Below are 16,897 nucleotides of genomic sequence, written 5' to 3'. Positions count from 1 at the left end.
AGGACTCTTCTTGCATTTTTATGAGCCTGACGTGTTTTGATCTTATTTCCTTAGAGTCCTTACTCTATGGTTCGACTACGGACACTGGCCAGAAGTCAATGAGGCATTGGTAGAAGGGGTGAAGGCCATCCAGATTGATACCTGGTTACAGGTAAGGGACTGGTTTCTTGTGAGCATCCCTTGCATTATTTAGACCTAAGTACAACAGCGGACTCAAGAAAATAATCCATGGTCATGTCTGGATTTCCCAAGCCCCATCATTCATAAACCTGAATTTGTTATTCTGCCATTTTTCCTTTGCTTGTCTTAGCTTTGTATGAAATAAAAGCATCTTTTGAGAAATGTCTGAGTTCATTCCCCATCCCCACCCCTTACCTCTCTTGTCCTCTAAAATCAGGTTATCCCTCAGCTCATTGCTAGAATCGACACCCCTCGTCCTTTGGTGGGCCGACTTATTTACCAGCTTCTCACAGATATTGGCAGGTACCACCCACAGGTAAGCACTCCTGCTTTCTTTTCCCACCAGCCCCGCCCCCCCCCCAAAAAACCTCGTCGAGGCTCCAGACTGTAAACAAACTCCGGTTTTATAAATTGCTGCTTTCTGATACTTTAGGCTTTGATCTACCCACTGACTGTCGCTTCAAAGTCAACCACAACGGCCCGTCACAATGCCGCCAACAAAATCTTGAAGAATATGTGCGAACACAGCAACACACTAGTCCAGCAGGCCATGATGGTGAGTGTTGCATGCATGCACACATTCTGCTTCTCCTTCCACCTTGTGCAACATTCCAGGTTGGGGCATTCATTTAGGTTTTTACCCCTCCTTGTCTATAACCTCAGTGGTGGGTTGTATTGTTTTAATTAATATATCCCTCTGCTTTGCTATTTGGTCGACAGAGTAACCATTATGAGCTTCACTTTGTCTTCCCCTTTGTACTCAAAAACATCTTAATTATGGTTTTGCAAGGATTGATCTGCCTGACTCTTAGGGAGTTGTGTGTGCTATTTATTTTAACACTCTTCCCTTTGTATTCTGAAACGATTCTAATTACAGTTTCGGCAAGGATTGATCCGCTTGACTCTTCTGTCTGAGAATGTGTGTGATCTTTTTCTTTAATGCTAGCATACAGAATTTTAAAGAGGGTGATTGTCAGTCAGTCAGTTTTATTGCACATAGCCAAAGGCAAAGGCTGCTTCAATGTACACAGAATCATTCAACAATTAAAAGAAAATATATTGAATTGATACAAAAGACTTAAAACATTTATATTATCAAAACATTACGTACTCTAAACAGAGCTATAAAAGTACCCCAATATACAAATCAAGACATTAAACAATAAAATTCATAAGCTAAAATCATCACATGGCCACTAATATATCAAAAAACAATGAAGAGAGTGATTGGGGTCTGGAACCAGTGGGCTGGTACTTCTTTATTTGCTTATAGTTGAATTTTGGGATTCGATTGCATAGGATGTAGTGATTGCCACCAGCTTGAATGCCTTTAAAAGAGAACTAGATAAAACCACGGTGGCTGAGGCTAGTTGCTACTAGCTACAATAGCTATCTACTGTATGTTCTGCCTCTATGATCAGAGGCCATATGCCTGCGGATATCAGTTAATGGGAGACACAGGTGGGGAGAACTCTGTTGCAAGCTCCCCAAAAGGATCTGGGAAGCTACTGTGAGAACAGGATGCTATCTCTTCTGCAGCGGAAGCAGCAATCTTTAGAATGCACCAGCAGCCCCTCCCTTCAATCAAGTTATTAAACAGAGATTGGATGGCCGTTTGTCAGGGCTGTGATTCCTGCATTTCAGCAAAGGCGGTTTTAGAGTACCACGACTGGTGCAGTGCTGTGGAATGGAGCATTAGAGGCAGTGCGGGTGTAGAATTTAAGCGTTGCACAGGGCACCGCTGAAATTTGAGAGCCTAAAGGCTGCCCCTGATTGCCGGAAGTTGAACTAGATGACCCTTGGGGCACCTTCCAGGCCTATGATTCAAAGTGGAGGCTGCTCCCTCCTTCCACCCGACCCGAGCTACAACCATACCATGTGCTTCCAGCAACAGTTGCGGAAAACCAGGCATCTTTTATTTCCTTCCGCCTCACCGTGTGTTCTTCCCCTCACCCCGCATAGTAGTGAACTTGTGGAACTCGCTGCCATAAAAATGTGGCAACGGCCACCAGCTTAGATGGCTTTAAAAGGCACATTTGTGAAGGGTAAGGCAACCAGTGGCTACGGTCATGGTGGTCATGTGCTGCCTCCGGAAACAGTGGCAGTGTGCCTCTGAATTGCTGGTGCCTGGATCACAATGGCAAGAGTCCCCTGACTGGTCACTGTGGGAAATGGAGTGCTGGACTAGATGGGCTTGTGGCCTGATCCAGCAGCCAGGCTCTTTTTACATTCTTAGTCAGGCTTCCTCAACCTCGGCCCTCCAGATGTTTTGAGACTACCATTTCCATCATCCCTGACCACTGGTCCTGCTAGCTAGGGATCATGGGAGTTGTAGGCCAAAAACATCTGGAGGGTCGAGGTTGAGGAAGCCTGTTTTTAACTCTCCCACCGAAAGTCCCTGTCCTTCTCTCCCTGAACCCCACTTTCAAAGTCAAATGGTTAAAGAATACACGGAGGGGGCGGTGTTAAAGCTCTTGTGAGGTCACAGGTGCATGAACATCAGGGAAAGGCAGAAAGTGAGAGAGAAATGTTTCTTCACTGAATGCTGCTCTGGGAGACTTTCTTGGATGGAGAGTGGGAGCAAAATGTGTTAAATAAATAGAACTGTCTACGGTGGTACCTCAGGTTACATACGCTTCAGGTTACAGACTCCGCTAACCCAGAAATAGCACCTCGGGTTGAGTTGAACTTTGCTTCAGCATGAGAACAGAAATTGTGCTCCGGCGGCACGGCAGCAGCAGGAGGCCCCGTTAGCTAAAGTGGTGCTTCAAGTTAAGAACAGTTTCAGGTTAAGAACGGACCTCCAGAACGAATTAAGTACTTAACCCGAGGTACCACTGTAATTTGGTACAGTAGGCTCATATGCTCACATGCTGATGTTGGGATTGCGCAACATAGCACCACAGTGTTTTAAGACGCTCCTTAAGCTCCCTCTTGTGGTCAGTCAGAAGTACTATTAACCCCTGCAACAGATAATGCCTCTTGCTAGCCTTGATATTATTATTATTATTATTATTATTATTATTATTATTATTATTATTAATATTGAATTTATATAGCTCCCTATATCTGGAGTTTTTGATATGGAACACAGAGAGTTGTGTCTCTGTGTGGTATAGAGAACCGGAAAGTTGCCTTGTGTGCGAAGGTAGGAGTCACATCAGTTGTGCCACTGGTCCTGCCCACTGCGTTATGTAGACCCCAGGAAGCGGCTCTGAAGGGTGTGGACCTCTGACTAAAATAAGGTTCCCCACCCCAGGTTGTCTCAAGATAACAGGGCTGGGGAACACACACAAAGACACCTCAACCTGAAAACTGCTGCTGCCAAAGGTTCAGGTGGGCCCTTGTATATATACAAGGCAGTGATTTCCATCATGTGTTCCATTCAGGTGAGCGAAGAACTGATCCGTGTGGCCATCCTCTGGCATGAGATGTGGCACGAGGGGCTGGAGGAGGCGTCGCGTCTCTATTTTGGAGAGAGGAACGTCAAAGGGATGTTTGAAGTGCTGGAGCCCCTTCATGCCATGATGGAGCGTGGGCCTCAGACTCTTAAGGAAACTTCCTTCAACCAGGTATGAAAATGAGAGTTGAGGACTGCCAATATCTGCTGCAATTCCAAGTCCAAGTCCACAAAGCAAGAATTGTGAGTGGTTCACATTAGGAACGTTTTAATCCTGAAATGAGCAGCCTCACTAAATAAGCACACAGGTGGCTACTCAAGGTGTTTTGGATGCTACAGCTCCATCAGCCCCGACCACTGACCCTGCTGGCTGGTCCCAGCAAAACCTGCAATACACAAACAACTACAGTGGTGCCTCGCAAGACGAAATTAATTCGTTCCGCGAGTCTTTTCATCTTGCGATGTTTTTCGTCTTGCGAAGCACGGTCCGTCGCAACTGCGCCTCTTCAAGCGGCTTTAGGAAAAAAGCGAACAAACTCGCAAGACATTTTGGTCTTGCGAAGCAAGCGCATAGGGAAATTCGTCTTGCGAAGCGACGCAAAAACTGAAAAACCCTTTCGTCTTGCACGTTTTTCGTTTTGCGAGGCATTCGTCTTGCGGGGCACCACTTTAATCACAAGGTCTTTCAGCCTCTTTGCTTCATGGGTCTGTCTTTTGGAAGTAGCAAGATATAAGAAGCTGGCCCCGATTGAAGATTAGGGGAAGAATGAGAAACAAAAAACCCTGTAGGTTGAGGCAGACTTGCCCAGCTTTTGTGAAGGAATTTGGCACAATTGAGTACCGTGTGACAGTACAATCCCTCGGCAGTCTCCGCACTAGTCGGCAACCATAGAGTGATGGGCTAATTTTTCTCCTTGCTCGGCAGGCTTACGGCAGAGATCTGATGGAGGCCCAGGAATGGTGCAGGAAATACATGAAATCAGGAAATGTGAAGGACCTCACCCAAGCCTGGGATCTCTATTATCATGTGTTCAGGCGCATCTCTAAACAGCTGCCTCAGGTAAGCTGAGAGGCACAGGGTTTTTCCCCTTGGAGGTGGGGGGGATCTACCATTGGCAACCATTCAACAGGCACTTCAAACTGCCTGTATTAAAATGCCATACTTTTGTCTACCCGCTTCGCCTTTTTGCTGGCAGCTGACTTCCTTGGAGCTCCAGTACGTCTCACCCAAACTCCTGATGTGCCGAGATTTGGAGCTAGCAGTCCCAGGGACATACGACCCTAACCAGCAAGTCATCCGCATCCAGTCTATTGCACCATCATTGCAAGTCATCACGTCCAAACAGAGGCCAAGGAAATTAACCTTAATGGGTAAGAAATTGACTATTTTTTTAATGGGTGAAGAAGCACACATACCTTCTTCCCAGCTTTAGTTTCAAGTCTCTCTGTCTGTTTTTCTCTCTAGTGTTCTGATGACCACTGATTTAGAGGGGGGAGGATGGGAGGGGGAATAGATGTACTCATAAACTGTACAATTCATAGGTTTGTCAGTACCCAACGTAGCTAAAGAAGGGGTGAAGAACTTCTGGTCCTGGGACCAAATGCAGTCTTCCAACCTCTTGGGACTCTCCCCTGGTGTCCCTCACTTGCCTACTTTCCCCAAGTATTTTTGTAATTAATGCTGACTGGGGATGCAGGTGGCACTGTGGGTTAAACCACAGTGCCTAGGACTTGCCGATCAGAAGGTCGGCGGTTCGAATCCCTGCGACGGGGTGAGCTTCCGTTGCTCGGTCCCTGCTCCTGCCAACCTAGAAGTTCAAAAGCACGTCAAAGTGCAAGTAAATAGATATGTACCGCTCTGGCAGGAAGGTAAACGGCATTTCCGTGCGCTGCTCTGGTTTGCCAGAAGCGGCTTAGTCATGCTGGCCACATGACCCGGAAGCTGTAAGCCGGCTCCCTCAGCCAGTAAAACAAGATAAGCGCTGCAACCCCAGAGTTGGCCACAACTGGACCTAATGGTCAGGGGTCCCTTTACCTTTTAATGCGCCCTTGAGCTCCAGTAATGCCTTTTGCTTGCATGGGTTGATAGAGATGGTTGTGTGAGTTTGTGTAGAAACCAGCCTATTGTACACTGTTCAAGGTAAAAAATGCATTCATTGCTCCACCCACTTTTGCTTCTGGCCCCTCCTACCACTGGGATATGGCCCCTCCAGAGGGTTGGCCAGAAGGGGTGTGTAAGGCCTCTGTCAGTATCCCCCCAGTATGCAGAAGTGGTTGAGTCTTCATCCCCAAAACCCTTTAAAGCTTTTTCCTCTGTTATGCTTGCTGATGATCACGTATCCATCCAAAGTGCTCTGGTTTTTCTCTGATGTGTGGGCAACTTGTTCTTAATGATTGTTTATTAAGTGTCTGTTTACTTTTTATCATGTATATATTAAAAAGTGCAGCTGGCTTATGAGTGATAAGAGAGACAAATTGTTATGGATGCTTTAGTTGAGATTCCTGCATTGCAGGGGGTTGGACAAGATGACCCTTGGGGTTCTTTCCAGCTCTGTGATTCTTTGAGGCAAGCCTGCTAGCACTGTTTGAACTGACCAGAAGTAGCTTAACAAGAGCAGAATGATTTGAGTTTTAGTTTGATCAGAAGAATACTGAAAGAAATGGAATGGAAAGCAATGTCATGCAAGACATGGTACAAGAGAAAGGGAGCACAAAACTTTCTTTATTTTATTTCATAAAATGTATATACTATTTGATTGTGGAGGGGGAGAAACCCTCAATTTGACTAGGGGGCTTATTCATACCCAGCTCCCTCCAAACCTTCATCTGAGTTTACGCAACTTAAGAAACTTTCTCCTTTTCCCATACAGGTAGCAACGGGCACGAATTTGTCTTCCTTTTGAAGGGCCATGAAGATCTGCGTCAGGATGAGAGAGTGATGCAGCTTTTTGGCCTTGTGAATACTCTGCTCGCCAATGACCCAACCTCCCTGCGTAAAAACCTCAGGTGTGTTGAAGGAAACCCGGTTGTTGGAATGAGTGTATTTTCAATAAAGCTGGGGCAGGCAATTTTTCAACAGTTTAATGTCCTTCTCCCTCCGGTTCCAGCATCCAAAGATATGCAGTTATTCCACTTTCTACAAACTCTGGGCTTATTGGCTGGGTGCCCCACTGTGACACTCTGCACGCACTCATCCGAGACTACCGAGAAAAGAAGAAGATTCTGCTCAACATTGAACACCGCATCATGCTGAGGGTAAGGCTGTGCCTGCAGTAGAAGATTCTAAGTTCTTCTCAGTGGGGAAGAGTTAATGTTGCCTTTGGCGCTCTTATGTAGAAAAGAACCATAGCTCAGTGGTAAAGCACATGTTTTAATCCTTGACAACCCATGTTAGGTCTATAAGAGACTTCAGACTGAAACCATGGAGAACTGCTGCCAGTCAGTGTAGACATTACAGAGCTGGATGGACCCAGTGGTCTAGCTTGGTATACAGCAGCTTCTTATGTTCCCTTCCTGTACTTCCTAAAAATGTATCTTCTTGTGTCTCCTTGAGAAACATGGTAGCTCTTAAATGTTGTCTTTCTCCAATTATTTTCAGATGGCTCCTGATTACGATCACCTCACTCTGATGCAGAAGGTGGAGGTGTTTGAACATGCTGTTAATAATACAGCCGGGGATGATCTCGCTAAACTTCTTTGGCTGAAGAGTCCCAGCTCGGAGGTACAACAGGCTCTGAATGCTTTCTGAAGTACTTGCAGACTTAGATAAGGCACATTTCAGTCAGTGAATGAAGAATGATGGAATACAACTGCTAGTTATCAAAGTTGCTACTTTATATTCCCTAGCGCTAGATATTGCGTGTTCTGTGGTAGGTTGGTTCAATCTCAAACAATGGTTTGGAGAATTGGAAGCAAGTCTCGGGCTCACAGACTCCAATTTTACTCCCTTTGCTTCCTGGTTTAAGCAAGCCAGTGTTTACTGTGACATTTGCACTAGGTAAACTTTGGTTTGCACAACCCAGGATTAGAGCACAGGAAGGGTAATGAGAGGAAGGACAAATCTAAAGCTAGTTTCCAACCCTCTAAACTGTCCAAGTGTGATAGAAAACACAAAGGTCTCAGGTTTAAAAATATGTGCCAGGCAAAATCGCTTTGAGCTTGCTGCTAGCAAAAAGGAAAAAGAAAAGCCTACATATGACTTGAAGAACAAAAGCCACAGTCATAACAGCCACAGCTTGTGTTTCTGTGAATAGAAAAGACTGAAAAGTGCCTGTTAACCTGACTGTGCATGAAATGTTCACAAACCTAATTGCAGGGAAGGGCCTTTTATAGACAGTTGATGGTTCTGAGAGGAAAGGAGCATCATGGTGGACACTTGAGATTCATACCTGTGTGGGTTTGGAAAGAATATATGGGGTGTGCAAATAGTTGTGCAAGAGAGCGGGAAAAGCTCTGGCTGGATTTCACTTTAGGTTGTATCCAACTAAGTCCTACTCAGAGTAGACCTAAGTTTGCCATGTCCATTAATTTCACTGAGTCTACTCTGGGTCTAGTCCATGGATTTTAAAATATCCAGCCCAATCTCTGGTTGGCATTCCCTTTCATAAATTTGCTCTTTAATGCTGCCTCATCTCAAACCATTTCTCTGGCAAAACGTTTCACTCACATCTATGATCCGTGTTCCTCTTTAGGTGTGGTTCGACAGAAGAACAAATTACACTCGGTCGTTAGCAGTGATGTCGATGGTTGGTTACATTTTGGGCCTTGGTGACAGGCAAGTGGAACTGAACTCTTTTTCCCTTTAAAAATGCATTCAATAATCAAAGCAATCATTGCACCTGGAGCAGGAGAAGCGGGCAATGAAATAACAGTCTACTAGACATGATGACTGTGTTCTCCCTCTACTTTCAAGGCATTATGCCTCTGAATGCCAGTTGCTGGAAACTGCAGGTGGGCAGAGTCCTGTTCTCAGGCCCTGCTTGTGGGCTTCCCAGCAGAGGCATCTGGTTGGCCACTGAGAGACCAGGCTAGATGGGCCATTGGCTTGATCCAAAAGACTCATCTTAAGTTCGTAGCCATGCCTTTGTCTCCTGGATCAGCTGCCAGTGCGTCAATCTACTTTTCTTGGTACAGTGGTGCCCCGCAAGACGAACGCCTCGCAAGACGAAAAACCCGCTAGACGAAAGGGTTTTCCGTTTTGGAGGCGCTTCGTAAAACGAATTCCCCTATGGGGTTGCTTCGCAAGACGAAAAAAATCTTGCATCGCCCCGCGGGTTTTTTTCGCTTTTTTCACCCTTTTCTTAAGCCGCTAAGCCGCTTATCAGCTGTTCCGCTGATAAGCCGCTTAACAGCTGATCGCTGGAAGCCGCTTGACAGCTGTAGCGCTAATCCGCTAAGCTGTCAATGGGCTTGCTTCGCAAGACGAAAAAACCGCTATACGAAGAGCCTCACGGAACGGATTAATTTCGTCTTGCGAGGCACCACTGTATAAAGTATTTCTACCCTTTTGACAAAAAGTGGCTTGCAACTGTTTAAAACAGGGGACCAGACCTGCCAGTCCTCCACATGTTGTTGGGCTCCCTAACTCCCTTTGCAGGCTGGAGTTGAAATCTAACAACATTGGGAGACGGGGGGCAGAGATTATTCACCCCTGGTTTAAAACAATATCGCAAGGAATAACATGTGTCAACAAAATAAGAACTATCTAAAATCTGCCATGCAGGAGGGAGATGAAATAGTGATAAAACAGGGGAAGAACGTGCATTTACAGTGTTCTCGGGCCACAATCAAGGATCTGTTCTGACAGGACACAGAGGACCAAAGTAGTTTGTGGAGAATTGTTCACTAATTATTCATTGTTCTATCGCTTCGACAGGCATCCCTCCAACCTTATGCTCGACAGGCTGAGTGGCAAGATTCTGCACATTGACTTTGGAGACTGTTTTGAGGTAACACGATTCCGTTTTCAGAAAGCGGGATGGAAGTTGGAAGTTGGAAGTGTGAAGGCACAGCGGGTGGGAAGGAAAGAAGCTGAGAAATGTACATCCCTCCAGATGCTGCCGGACTACAGCTCCCATCATCCCTGACCACCAGGCATGCTGGCTGTTTGGGCTGCTGGAAGTTGGAGTCTAACAACCTCTGTGTTCCCAGTTCCTGAAGAAAGCCTTCCATAATGCACTGGGAGCCAAAACTGAAACAATATGGGTGTTTTAATTTGCCCTTGAAAGCAGAGATCTGTGTGTGTTTTGCAGCAGGGCTAATAGCAGCTGCTGCAGGAACATCATAAATATCTATGAAATGGCATGAGGAAAAGGATTGGACTTCTCTCTCCCACCCTCCTCTTTTCCTAGCATCGCTGCCCTGATCCTACTCAGGTGGGATAGAGGAAGCCCACTTAATTTAAGTTAAAATTAAATTGTCAGGGAATTCAGTTGCCGCTGCCCCCTGCACTAATTTCTTTTGGCCTTAAGAATCCTGCCCCATCAGTGTAGTAATAATAATAATAATAATTTTATTATTTATACCCCACCTACTCTGGGCGGCTTACAACATATGTCTTAATTTAATTGCCTATCTTCCATCCTGGTTCTAGGTGGCGATGACCAGGGAAAAGTTCCCTGAGAAGATTCCTTTCAGGCTGACAAGGATGCTGACAAACGCCATGGAGGTAAGCAGGAAGAGAAATGTCTCTTAACTGTGGAGCTACAATATGGGAAACATAAGGATGCCATCACAAGGCGATAGACATTTCCCCTTCTTCTTCAACAGACAATTCATTCGTTTGCTTTCATTTGGAGCCAGGATGGGGAGCCTGTGACTCTCATCCTGGACTACAATTCCCATCATCCCTGACCACTGGCCATGCTGACTGAGGCTGATGGGAGTTCAGGGGTTCTAACATGGAGAGCCACAGGTTCCCCATCCTTGGTTTGGAGGCTTATCAGGGTCAGTCTGGTGCCAAGCTTTCCTTTTACTTACCTGCTATAGATTTTCCCTGTAATGTAAGGCTGCAGCAGAGTGTTGTGTATGTTTTTGGAAGCAAAATATAAATACCGTATTTTTCGCTCTATAAGACGCACCAGACCGTAAGATGCACCTAGTTTTTGGAGGAGGAAAACAAGAAAAAAAAATATTCTGAATCTCAGAAGCCAGAACAACAAGAGGGATCGCTGTGCAGCGAAAGTGGTGATTCTTCTTGCTATTCTGGCTTCTGGGATAGCTGTGCAGCCTGCATTCGCTCCATAAGACGCGCACACATTTCCCCTTACTTTTTAGGAGGGAAAAAGTGAGTCTTATAGAGCAAAAAATACGGTAAATGCTTCCTCTCTTCTCTCTCCCCCTGCAGGTGACTGGCTTAGATGGAAACTACAGAATCACTTGCCACACTGTCATGGAAGTCTTGCGAGAACACAAAGACAGCGTCATGGCTGTGCTGGAAGCCTTTGTCTATGACCCCTTGCTGAACTGGAGGCTGATGGATAGTAAGTTTGCCTGGAGAATAAGAGAGCAGTGAGGCAGAAGAAGACCAATTTAGGCATCCAGATGCCCTGGACAACTTGTCTGCTGAGCAGTGTGGTTTGCTGCTGACTGCCCGTGGTTGTGGAGCTACCGTGGAGGGAGGGTGGTGGCCTTCATGCCCTGGGATAAATAGTGGCAACTGGCTAGCTGCTATAAGAAGCAGAATGTTGAACTAGACAAACTTACTGGTCTGATCCACCGAGGTTGGTCTTATGGAGGAAGTCTGTCTCCAGACTTTAGTTGTCTGGAACAGCAGCTGAAAAAATTAAGGCCCATAAGGAAAACCTGCAATGCATTGAACCTTTCTTTTTCTGTCTCTCTTGCAGCAAACACAAAAGGCAACAAGCGATCACGGACACGGACGGACTCCTACTCTGCTGGCCAGTCAGTAGGTGAGTATTGGCCCAAACAGCGCTTTTTGTTGTTGTCCTTTTGTGTGGGATATCCTTCATTTAGGTAGCGCCAGAATAGTTTCCCCTTCCCTAATTAGACTGCAACAAGAAGGGAGCTTGGTGGGCCCAGGATTCCATGGCCAAAGCCCTTCTGGTTTCTGAAATGGGGCATTGAACAGTTTTCTCTTTCCCCCTTCCTCATGGGAAATATGTTCATATTCAGGCAGGGGTGGGGAGATGAGAGCACCAGGCAGGTGCTAAAACAGAGGCTGCTTTGTTGCACCTAAGTGTGCAGCAGTGAAGCAGCTTTTCAGCTAAGGCTGATGCAATTCCCACAATCCAAACTAGTTAGCCCCTATAAAACAGCTGTGTGGCAGAGGTGAGGAACCTTTTTTAACCTGAAGGCAGCGTTTCCTTGTGGGGGGGAAACCTTCCAGGAGCCACTTTTTGGTAGTGGGTGGGGCAACAAGTCAGTGACTCTTAACTTTTGTACCAGCAGGGATAGTGAGGGATGGAGAAGCTTGGGAGGGGCTGCATTTGGCCCCCAGGTCAGAGACTTCCCTGTCTTTCTCTATGGGAACACAGTGGCCAGTAACCAAAGCCCAGCTCTTGCCAACAGCCTATTGGTAAAACCTATTTGGTGTTTCGCAACTTTCTGACTAGTTGCAGGACCTTAGCCAGACCTAGCAGAGTACACGCAGAATCCACGGAAGCAATTGGCGACTTGGCTGCAGACAGGATAGACGAAGCAGGAACCAGGAACTTGTAGTTAGGTGTTTATTATATACAGTGGACTATTTACAGGAACAGAACATGGATCTTTTGCTAGCTGACACAACTCTCAACTCCCACACTGAACTACTGAACTTCTGAACTCACGAACTAACACATTCCAGTTAGTAGGCCATTATCACTCCCTTGAGAGAGCTTGACCAATCAGGAGGCTGTCTCCATGCCTCTGTTATCACCAGGCAGACCTACTCCTTCAGATTGCCTTCTGGCTGTCTGCCAAACCTTAATTGACTCTGTGTGAGTAGCTGCACGTACACAGTTTCCCAACACATCCAGCATCCTAAAGTGAAGCAGCTCCAAGCAGCAGAGTAATGGAACTAATTGCATATTTGTCTTTTGGTCTGATCATCTCTCCCTCCTTCCCTCTTAGAAATGCTGGACAGTGTGGAGCTGGGTGAAACAGCCCACAAGAAAGCTGGGACCACGGTGCCTGAATCCATCCATTCCTTCAGTAAGTTTGGACCCCTTGAGGGAGCACTTGGGTCTTCTGTTCCGCTGCTGTTGGTGTTAAGGGCCCGAAATGTAGAATCCAAACTGCCTCTGATGGGGTAGAGTGGGCATATAAAGAGCCCTGCGGAATCAAGACCTAAAGGTCCATCTAGTCCAGCTTCCCATCTCCCTACTAGACGCCTTCCATGGAGCCTGTAAGCAAGGCATGAAGGCTGCAGCTCTCCCCCACTGGATATTCACAGCACCAAGTTTGTTCAGAGCTAACTTGCCTCTGAAACTTTATTTCCATTTTTTAAAAATTTAAAGCAATGTCTGATCTAATAACCGTTGCATAGGCCTGTCCTCTGAATTTGTCTACACTTCTTTTTTCAGATCCATCTAAGCTAGTGGTCATCTCAACACCTTGGGGCAGCCAGTTCCTAATTCCATGTTGTGTGAAAAACATCCTGTGTCTGCCACTCATTGGTTTTCATTGTGTGACCCAAAGTCCCACTATCAGGAGAGAGGCCAAATATTCCTGTCACTCATAATACTATAGACCCCTGTCATATTCTCCTTTCAGTCATATTTCCCTCCCCCATTAAACTGAGAAGCCCCAAATGCTATAACTTTTTTATTACAGGGCAGGTTCACCAACCTCTGATCAGTTTCGTTCTCTGAAGAAGGGGGTGGCCAAAACTGTACAAAAAAATACCTGTAACTCACTTGATTTCTCCCTTCCAACCAGTGTCAGGGGCCGAGGGTTTTATGCCACTGCTACCCGTTTATTTTAGGTTTCAGGTCTTAAGGTTATCTCTTTCTCTTTTGTCTTTTTGCCTTCTAGTAGGGGACGGTCTTGTGAAACCAGAGGCTCTAAATAAAAAGGCTATACAGATTATCAACAGGGTCCGTGATAAACTCACTGGTAAGTAATGCCATATTCTGCAAAAGAAAAAAAAAATGAACATAAACATTTATATTATATTTGAATCCAGGTGCTTTGTTGGTACAGTCTTAAAATTCAGTGCAACTGTGTAGGGGAGAGGAGGGAAGTGGGGGGGCAAGATGCTGAATCATGGGTTGGAGGAGGGCCACTAAACTGAAGCAGAGTCCCTTTCCTCTCGGAAGAAAAAGGAAAGCCACTTCTTGGGAGGAGGAAAAAGTCGTAGAGAATCCACTGTAGATGCTTATATACTTTATTTGGGCTGTCACCAAGGTTAGTCCTACTCAGAGTAGACCCTTGAAACTAATGGATCTAAATTAGTCATGAGCATTAATTTCAGTGAGGAGGACTTAGTTGGATATGACCCTTCGTCCTTATCGAGTGTGGGGAACCTTTGCCCCTCCTAATTTCCCTGAACTGCAACCCATCAGCCGCAGGAAGAAAGGCGACAGGGGTGCCGGGAGTTGTAGTTTAGTGACATGAGGAGGGCCGAAGGTTTCCCCTCACCTGGTCCTAACTTATACACCATTCCACCTGTTTCTTTTGTATTTGGTTTTCTTCCAGAGCAACAGAAATGTGAAGGTGAGCTTCCGAGTCTCCTAATTATTCTCTCTCTCCCTCTCCCTCTCTTTCTCTCTGCAAAGGACGGGACTTCTCTCACGACGAAACACTGGATGTGCCCACACAAGTAGAACTTCTAATTAAGCAGGCTACCTCCCACGAGAACCTTTGTCAGTGCTACATTGGATGGTAAGTTTTGTATCTTCACAAACGGCCTACTGTTCACGCTTGTCTTACGAGATGCCCTAAGTGGGAAGCAAACAGAATGATTGGTTTGTTCACCTTACTAGCCAAGGAGGAGTGCTGGGAAGGAGAGGCAATTTCCATTCAATAGCAACAGAAGCAATCAGCAAAAGAACAATCAGGCGCTCCTTTCAAGCCCTTATCTGTTCCATACCTGATATAAACAGAAAAATCCAGGTCCTTGTCTCAATGAGCTTATAGTCCAAAATGTTGGCAGTTGACAAATCATCAATAGAAAGAGGTATTCGGTGTGCTGAGGTTCAAATAATAAATTCATCTATTCTGGATGTGGACTCTTATTTCTGCATGCTTGTTCCTTCTGTGTAATATGAAGCAACTCCAGTGGTGTCGTGGTTGGAGTGTCAGACCAGGGTTCAAATCCCTGCTCAAGTGTGAAACTCACTGAGTGGACTTGGGCCAGTCAGTCTTTCAGCCTAACCTACCTTACAGGGTTGTTGTGAGGATAAAATGGAGAGGAAGAGAGTAGTATATGCCACCTTGAACTCCTTAGTGAAAAGGTGGGATATACAGTGGTACCTCGGGTAAAGTACCGTATTTTTCGCCCTATAGGACGCACCGTCCCATAAGGTGCACCTAGTTTTTTGGGGGGGAAATAAAGGGGAAAAAATTATTTCCCCCCCAGGCTCAGGCCTCCCCCGACCCCAGTCCCCAAACAGGCAGCTCTCTGCAAGCCGTGGGAGCCCAGCGCTGGCTCCCGCTGCTTGCGGAGAGGTCCGCGAAGCCTGGACGCGCTGATCTCAGCGCGCGCAGGCTTCGGCATGCAGGCAACTCTCCGCAAGCAGCGGGAGCGCTCCCGCTGCTTGCGGAGAGGTCCCCGAAACCTGGAGAGCGAGGGGGGTCGGTGCGCACCGATCCCTCTCGCTCTCCAGGCTTCAACGAAAGCCTGCATTCGCCCCATAGGACGCGCACACATTTCCCCTTCATTTTTGGAGGGGAAAAAGTGCATCCTATAGGGCGAAAAATACAGTACTTAATTCGTTCCGGAGGTCCGTTCTTAAGCTGAAACTTCTTAACCTGAAGCACCACTTTAGCTAATGGGGCCTCCTGCTGCTGCCGGGCCGCTGGAGCACAATTTCTGTTCTCATCCTGAAGCAAAGTTCTTAACCTGAGGTAATATTTCTGGGTTAGCGGAGTCTGTAACCTGAAGCATATGTAACCTGAAGCGTATGTAACCCGAGGTACCACTGTAAATGCAACAAGCAGACACACAAACCTGATGTCAGGGGTGGAGTGGGTGGGCATGCCTAGCCCAAAACCTGCGAGCCAAGTTTGGCCTGCAGAGCCAAGGTTCCCACCCCTGTTATATGAGACATCCAGGCCAAATCATGAGCCAGTCTATCACATTTGTCCCTTTCTTCCCTTAGGTGCCCTTTTTGGTAACAGAAGACACACAATGGAACATCCTTAGCCTTTCCTTCTCAAGGCTTCTCCGCTCCCAGCATGTTTCTTCTCAGAAGCTGAGAGGGGAACAAGGACTGTGTGGGCAGGGTGAGAATTGCCTTTCATCAAATACTTTGAACTGTAAATGAGAACTGTATATTAAAAGTTTGTTTTGAGCTGATTTGCCACTGCTGATGCGCACTGGGCAGTAATGAAACACGACAGAGTTTCCAGAGTGCTTTAAAAAGGAACTGATACTGACCAGACGTTGACTAGTGTGGTCACTGGGGGATGACTTGGCAAGAAAAAAATTAGGAGCGAGACTGTATTTTCAAGATACAGGAAGTCAGTAACGTGGCCAAGCAGTAGTGAATTCACTTCCATGACCCAAGTGACCTTGATCAGGTTTTGGAAAGGCACAGAGGCCTCTTTAGAACTGCAGCCTGTTGCTCGTTGCTTGACATTGCCCCAAGCAGATTGTGACTGACACTTGTGTTGGAAAACGCAGTTGTAAGCATGTTTCTGGCTAAATGTGCATGGAAGAGCCCAAAGAAATCACGAGAGACTCTGTAAGAGCTGAACATCATAATTGGGTTGGGGATTGCAAGAGACAAGCTTGTGCCTCTGGGAAGTCTTCCATACTCGCAAGGAGAGAAATAGGGGTGGGGGGGAGCATTAATGTTGAGCATAAAGCCAGTGATGACGGGCCTGGAAGGGTATAAAAATGGGTGCTTGGAAAGCCTGGCGTGAACCCATAATGTCATGACTTCATTAATGAAACAAATATAAAGTAAAATGCACAAAGAAGTGTACTGATATTTAGATGCCATGTTGTAGTTGGATAATTTTTGTGCCAATAAAAAGTACACCAAACTGTGTGAAGCTGGATTCTGAATGTTTTCATCCATGACTGCATGACTCGGGACAGTGGGGAGCAAATGAGCAGGGAAACATTCCTATGCCAGTTCACATATTGTAATGAAAAGGGACAGTGCAGTCCTTGCAGAGGGGGAATGGATCACCTTGGTTTCACTTTCA

General features: G+C 46.2%; 1 protein-coding gene across 4 annotated transcripts in view; it reads left to right on the top strand.

Annotated features, from left to right (window-relative positions):
* MTOR (mechanistic target of rapamycin kinase) overlaps positions 1-16,741 on the top strand; it is a 105,151-nt gene extending 88,410 nt beyond the window's left edge. For all 4 annotated transcript variants that reach the window (XM_081923370.1, XM_081923368.1, XM_081923369.1 and 1 more), the window contains 18 exons: positions 55-151; positions 398-496; positions 614-736; positions 3,570-3,752; positions 4,506-4,640; positions 4,777-4,951; positions 6,451-6,586; positions 6,688-6,835; positions 7,179-7,301; positions 8,272-8,354; positions 9,456-9,528; positions 10,173-10,247; positions 10,926-11,061; positions 11,425-11,490; positions 12,653-12,733; positions 13,556-13,636; positions 14,299-14,404; positions 15,844-16,741. In XM_081923370.1, the coding sequence (XP_081779496.1) occupies positions 55-151; positions 398-496; positions 614-736; positions 3,570-3,752; positions 4,506-4,640; positions 4,777-4,951; positions 6,451-6,586; positions 6,688-6,835; positions 7,179-7,301; positions 8,272-8,354; positions 9,456-9,528; positions 10,173-10,247; positions 10,926-11,061; positions 11,425-11,490; positions 12,653-12,733; positions 13,556-13,636; positions 14,299-14,404; positions 15,844-15,859 (1,936 nt within the window). In that variant the 3' untranslated portion in view covers positions 15,860-16,741. The remainder of the gene's footprint in view (positions 1-54; positions 152-397; positions 497-613; positions 737-3,569; positions 3,753-4,505; positions 4,641-4,776; positions 4,952-6,450; positions 6,587-6,687; positions 6,836-7,178; positions 7,302-8,271; positions 8,355-9,455; positions 9,529-10,172; positions 10,248-10,925; positions 11,062-11,424; positions 11,491-12,652; positions 12,734-13,555; positions 13,637-14,298; positions 14,405-15,843) is intronic.
* The last annotated feature ends 156 nt before the right edge of the window (positions 16,742-16,897 follow it).

The sequence above is a fragment of the Podarcis melisellensis genome, assembly GCF_964234715.1.
Source record: "Podarcis melisellensis genome assembly, chromosome: 8".
NCBI classification, from domain to species: Eukaryota; Metazoa; Chordata; class Lepidosauria; order Squamata; family Lacertidae; genus Podarcis; species Podarcis melisellensis.
Note: the sequence above shows the minus strand (reverse complement) of the source record. Positions and strands in the feature narration are given on the sequence as shown.